Below are 6,697 nucleotides of genomic sequence, written 5' to 3'. Positions count from 1 at the left end.
TATCATCCCCTAGAATTATTATCCATCTCTTAGAGTCTAAACTGTTTTTGACGTTAGGAACCGTTTCACGTTCATTTTGGTATATATCAGTATATCACAGTGTCCAGCAAAGGTGCTTAATAGATCTTTGTTGAATGAATGAATAAATAAGTGAATAGCTGAATGAGTGTTTGTCTCCAATATTTCAAAGGGTGCCACAAATAAAAATCCACATTTCCTTTTCAAATGTCCAATAAGGTAATAAAATTTACCACAGAGTCTGGTTCTTGGTAGGTACAACAGTGGTTGGCATGCTTAACTCTTTGATATTAAAGTGCCACATCCCAACCCCAAGTTTACTAAAAACAAAAGAAGATTTAAGGCAACTGATATAAAAATGTAAAAAGATGAACAAATGAAATGAACACAATCTGGTAACAAAATTAATCTTTATAAAAAAGTGCAAGTTAGCAAAACACATTAAATGGTGTTATTTATGAAATCCCTCTTAAGTCTGTTTTTCCAAAGGCACCTGGGATTACCATAGAGAAGTGAATAAGTCTCTTTATTAAATCTTCTTTGCCTCTTTTCCTCTTTTCCATATTTGTTTCTGGAAAGTGCATACAAAAATATCCAGGTAAACTACTTACTTTTACTTCTTTTTGTGATTATAAGGAAAATTTTCTTAAAATTCTTGACCTGCAAAAATAATTTCAAGACTCTATTGAGACTCTTGTAATCAGTTTTTGACTTGGGGTAAGGTCACACATAAATCCCTCTAAAAACTGGATTAAAGCTATGGTTCCTCTTCTCAAACAAATGCATATATGCTACAATACATAAAATTTATATACCTATGGGGATCATAAATTTTCTGAAACCCATTCATAGACTCTCTGGGTCACCATGGGCCCTTAGGTTAAGATCTCCCAGATTAGAGTGTTTTATAATATGATGATGATATTACGATACATGCAATAGTATAGATTTATGTGTAATGTAGGTTCAAGGAATTTTGCCTGAGTGAGAAGAAGGATATACTTGATGACTTTGGAGTTCCTTAGTGGTTCCAGAATCCAGTCATTTGGTGACATTCGTGATGATAATGAGAAGGAGGTGACAATGGAGAAGGCTTAGACACAAGACTAATTACTGTGTCCTTTTACTTTCATCTCACTGTTTTCTTACTGAAACTCTTACCAAGTAAAGGATGACACAAACAGTCTGCTACCACCTTCTTAAACATGTCCTTCAAAGCCTCCTTGACTTGCTCATTGCGCAAGGTATAGATGAATGGATTTAGCAGTGGTGTCACAAATGTTGTTACTATTGCCACTGCCCAGTTAGTATCCACAGAGCCACTCTGTGATGGTCGTACATAGAGAAAAATGGCACTTCCATAGAAGAGGGTCACCACCATCAAGTGGGAGGCACAGGTAGAGAAGGCCTTCTGACGACCTGAAGCAGAGGGGCTGTGCAGGACAGCCAGGACTATGTGGCCATAGGATGCTGCAGTAATCATCAGTGAGGATACAATCACAAGAGAGGCCAGGATAAAGTCAACCTCCTCCAGCCTTTTGGTGTTGGTGCATGCCAGGCGGAGCAGCGGGCCACTATCACAGAAGAAGTGCTGCACTACAGCATCCTGTCCACAGAAAGGAAGCAAGGCCACAGCCACTGTGGGGCCGAGCACAGGGAGGAGTCCCCCCATCCAGCAGGCCAAGGCCACACGAAAGCACACAGCCCCACTCATGAGCAAGGGGTAGCGCAGAGGGTGACAGATGGCTAGGTAGCGGTCCACGGACATGATAGCCAACAGTAGGAACTCAGAGGCCCCAAGAAAGAAATAAAAATAGAATTGGGTAATGCATGCAGCAAAGGAAATAGTGTGTTGACTTAAGAGGAAATTGCTCAGCATCTTGGGAATGATGATAGAAGTGAGCAGGATCTCGAGGCAGGACAGGTTACCCAGAAAGAAGTACATGGGGGTCTGCAGGCGAGTATCAGCTCCAACCACCCCCACAATCAACACATTGCCTGTTAGAGTCAGGAGATAGACAAGAAGGAACACAGAAAATAGTTCTGCTTTTGTGCTGTTGAGATTCGGGAAGCCTGCTAGGATGAACTCTGTCACACCGCTGCTCTGGTTCTTACCAAGAGCCATTATCTTTCCCATCTGTGCAACAATATGAATATTTTTCTGATGAGGGCAGGTTCTTCCAGAACAATCCTGCAACTTACTTTATCATGATGCGGCCCACATATTCCCCTTTCTTCAATCGCAGATTCTGTTAGGATTTGAAGAACCTGAGGTCATTCCCAGATTGATTTTAGCGCTGCAAAAGGTTTTCTATAAGGGACAGTTAAAAGTCAGGAATGAAAATGCCAGGCACCTCCATCTTCGCATCTCGTATTTTCAGATCTTAAATGGTAATACTTTATTATTATAATAAAGATATCACCTGATTGCACAACATGATTGATGTAATTGGTTTCACTGAGTTATACATGTGAAAAATATTGAAATGGCAAATGATGTATTATCTATATTTTTATGACAATAAAAAAGATATCACTGAGCATCTGAGTTGGACAAAATTATCAGAAAAAAGTAATTTTGTGAAGACTATTATTCCCATTCAACCAGGATCAGAACTTGAGCCAGACTTTGAATTCTAGCATCTCCATTTACTAGCGAGTATCCTTGGAAAAGATACTGAACTTCTCTGCGCTCCTCATTTGTAAAATGTTATAAGTAGTAAATGAAATAATAATGCAAAGCACTTAAAAGAATTCCCACCACTTAATTAGTGTCAATAAATGTTAGCTGACAAACGATGTGACAGAGACAGCTTTAGGGTGTAAGGACACCAAACCTAGGCTTGGCTCTGCTGCCATCCTTGGAAGACTGTCAAAGAATCCAGCACCTATTTGTCTTTCGATTGCTAAGCTGTAGAGGACTGTAGAATTAGTCATAGGAATCTAGGCCGTTAATATGTCTATTATATGAAATTATCCTTTTCATGGAGAATTTCCCCAGCAACTCAAGGATCTAACTGAACTGAGCTTGCCACAAAGTGTTTGCCTTTCTAAAGAAAGTTGTGCCATGTGAAAAAGGGAGAATAGGAATACACTACATTGATTCAGCCAGTCCATGTACATCCACTTAGTGTTAACTTCAAGCTAAGTATTCTGAGGAATATTAAGCTGAATTTCTTAAGCTGTTTCAGTCCATGATCTTTACACTATTTAAATATCAGTCCAAGCCCTTTCACAAACTTGGGCTTTATTATCTGATTTGTCAGAGACAGAATTATGAATTCCTGGCTATAATCACTAATGAAGTCAGAAATGAAGTCCTTACCCTTTTTACTCAAGTCTTTCCATTTCTGAGAACTACATCTAGTTAGAAGAACCAAATTAATGATATTCTGAAACTTTGTCTAAAAAAATACCTCAGCTATTAGGAGAATACTGATCCCCTTTACCCATGCAAAGCATGAGAATTAACCTTAGAGAAACTTGGTTCTCTGTCAGCCCTATAGTTCCCTAGCACACCCCAGCAATCTTTGTTCCTGGCCAACATTAGGCTGTTTACTCACAATTTCTCACCTTTGGGTCCCAGCTGGCTACGGAAATTTTTGTACCTTTTGTCTAGGATAAGCAGGATTTATGCAGTCTCGCCTCCCTCCAGCTTCTGTAAAGATTACCTTATGGACAGTAAGATCATTCAGCTTTTGCTCAGTACATATCGTGTACCAGGTGCTGTACTGGTAATTCAGAGATAATGGAGGCATTGTCACTACCCCCATGTAGCTCGCTGCCTAATGAGAATGACAGATAAGTTAGCATACGTGACAGGTGGAATGCTGCAGGTAAGCATGGAGTGCTAAGGAAGCACATAGAAAGGGAATCAAACTGAGACTTAGGCAGGAAGGATTTGGAGGGAGATGATGCCTAAAATAAATCCTAGAAAATGTGTAGGGTTTTGCTAGGAGATGAGGGAGGTTTTTAGTGGGGAAAGAGCAGCACGTGAGCATAATACATTTGGGCTGAAGCACAGAATATAAGGGTGGAGTGGAAAGATAGTTGTCTGGTTACTTCAAATGGGACTTTTTTCAGCCCTTTCTGTGAACACACTTCCATTGAACTGAGCCTAAATTATGTCTTAAACGAGGGGAAGATGAGCCCCAACCCTGAATATGGAGAAATTCCTCTACTACTCCTGAATGCCGTTGGTGTTTCCGTAAGGGTGGAGTTCACCCTGCAGAGGAAGGGGGCAAGAATTCTCTTTCCCTTTTTATGACTCAATGTCCTGCTCCATCCTAGAGTCATTTCCATACTCTGTACTGTAAGGCTGTGACAATGGTCTGCCATCTTTGGAGTTTCTGAGGTTGGGCAAAACACTTGCGAATATAGGGCACAGTTGAATAATCTGATTCTCGTCTTGTGCTTTCCTCCTGGGTATAATACCTCGGATGCTGCTCTCCTGCTTAATAAACAAAGGATTCTTTCTGATCCTAAGCAGGCTGAGTCACCCTGCCACTTCTTGTGGCTATGAGCAGGTCAGCCAAAAAGGCTCACCTTCTCTCTAGAAAGAGTATCTTCTGCAATATAATCACTGACTTTAGGCCTGTGCAGGCACAATTCAGGCGAAGGGCAATTATCTCACAATACTCCCCATACAGGGCAATACAGGGCTAGAAGGCAAGGGGATAAATATGGAGGGAGTACGCCATTCATTTCATATCTACGGAAAAACTTAACACACTTACCTATAGTTCCTTTAGCCTCTAATGGTTGAAAAATATTTCTTTGAAGCCATGTCATCATTTTTTTTGCTGATGGATTTTATGCACAAACTGTCGTTTTTCTGTTTTAGATCCCAGTCTCCCTGGCTCCTGACATTAGCCTGAGTGCAAGGAAGAAGAAGGTTGAAGAAGGCATTGGTTTCTAATCAATCCCTCTATTGAAGGGTAGAATTCCTCATGCACAGCATCAGTTTCCAATGGAGATGCCTCTAAATAAGGATTGATCTGGGCATCAGATGTCCAGCTAGCAGCAGTGCTTTCTGGAGAAAAGCGACCTAGATGGTGAGAAGATAAGAACAAAAGAGAAAGAAATAGAGAAAATAATTTCTAAAAGACCCAAGGGACATTTGCAATTCAGTGGAAATTTCCCAGCCTTCATCCCTGATAAATCTGAAAAGGAGGCTGACACTTCATTCAACAAGGGGTGACTTGGGAATATTTCTGTCTTCATCTGTCAACCACCTTAAACCAAGCAGTTGCAAAACTGCATGGGCAAGAAAGATAAGAATGAGTGAACATTAGAGTTTGGCTAGCTATGGAAGGTCCTGATCATCATCCAGCTTTCTCCTGGATGGCACTGGGGGGATGTAAACATCCCAGATAACACAGGCATTGTGTCTTATCCCTGAGGACTTAAAATGATATTGGGACTCCCTTTCATGGCTTCTGGGCTGAGCAGTAGTGGGAGCCCCAAGATTGTGATAAGACAGGAGGAGGTTCTCTGCATTATATCTAACTTTTTCTAGTGCTTCTCCCACCCTTGTACTTTATGCTGTAATAATAGCATACATGATCCCATACATCCAAGATATTCTTTTTTTTCCTAAATTTTATTTATTTTGCTGTTGTTGCTGAGAAAATACACAGCAAAACATACAGAAATTCAACAATTTCTTTGTGTACAATTCAGTGACACTGATTACATTCTTCGAGTTGTGCAACTGTTCTCACCCTCCTTTTCCAAGTTGTTCCCCTCCCATTAACATAAAGTTACTGCCCTCTAAGATTCCTATCTAACCTTTCAAGTTGCCATTGTCAATTTGATCCCATATAGATAGTTCTTAAAAGAGCATAATGCTCAAGGAAGACCTTTTTTACTAATTAAGCTGAACTATTGTTTGGTTTTAAGATGTCCAAGACATTCTTTGAATATTGTACCAGTGTTTATGTTTGTATATCTGTGTCCACTCTATGCCCCTGACCAAAGACTTGACTAACTTCTATTCATGTTCTAAGATGAAACGTAATCTGGTGCATATCAGTTCTTCTAAGAAGCTCCCCCTCTACCCCAATCCTACCACCTTCAACCTGAACCATGGCAGGTTGTACTGATCTCAGTCTCAACACCGAATATTTTATATTGCAACTCTCTGCTTTCTTGTCAGTATCCCCTGCTAGACCCTGAACTCCTAGGGTAGGAATTATATTTTCATCTCTGCATTTCTAGCACCAAGCACAAGGCTTGGTACATATTAAAACCAAGTCGAGTTGATTCCGACTCATAGTGACCTGATAGGACTGTCCCATAGGGTTTCAAAGGAGTGGCTGGTGGATTCAAACGGCTGACCTTTTGGTTAGCAGCCATAGCTCTTAACCAATGAGCCACCAGGACTCCTGAGACATACTAGGTGCTTAATAAATGGTCTGTGAAATAAAATGACCTGAATCCCAGACTTGAGGAGCAGTTAATCTTGCATGATAAATACTAATTAAGTCTTGAGCTGAAAGGAAGAGTACACACGACCCTCTGGGACTCAGTTTGGCTGAATTCCATCCTTTTTGTATGTATGCCTTTTTAGAGGAAAAAAAATACATTAAAAGAGCATGGATGAGACACGGAAAGAGTCATCACTTTAGATTCTGAGGAAGTGTGGGAGCAGAGCCTGGAAGAATGTTTGGGTTTGCTG

The 6,697-nt window shown here is 40.5% G+C and overlaps 1 protein-coding gene across 1 annotated transcript; it reads right to left on the bottom strand.

Annotated features, from left to right (window-relative positions):
* Positions 1 to 1,147: 1,147 nt before the first annotated feature.
* On the bottom strand, positions 1,148 to 2,143 carry LOC101356601 (olfactory receptor 6S1). The gene has a single exon (XM_004389998.1). The coding sequence runs from the start codon at positions 2,141 to 2,143 to the stop codon at positions 1,148 to 1,150; it is 996 nt and encodes a 331-aa protein (XP_004390055.1).
* Positions 2,144 to 6,697: the final 4,554 nt, after the last annotated feature.

The sequence above is a fragment of the Trichechus manatus genome, unplaced genomic scaffold, assembly GCF_000243295.1.
Source record: "Trichechus manatus latirostris isolate Lorelei unplaced genomic scaffold, TriManLat1.0 scaffold00273, whole genome shotgun sequence".
Lineage (NCBI taxonomy): Eukaryota > Metazoa > Chordata > Mammalia > Sirenia > Trichechidae > Trichechus > Trichechus manatus.
Note: the sequence above shows the minus strand (reverse complement) of the source record. Positions and strands in the feature narration are given on the sequence as shown.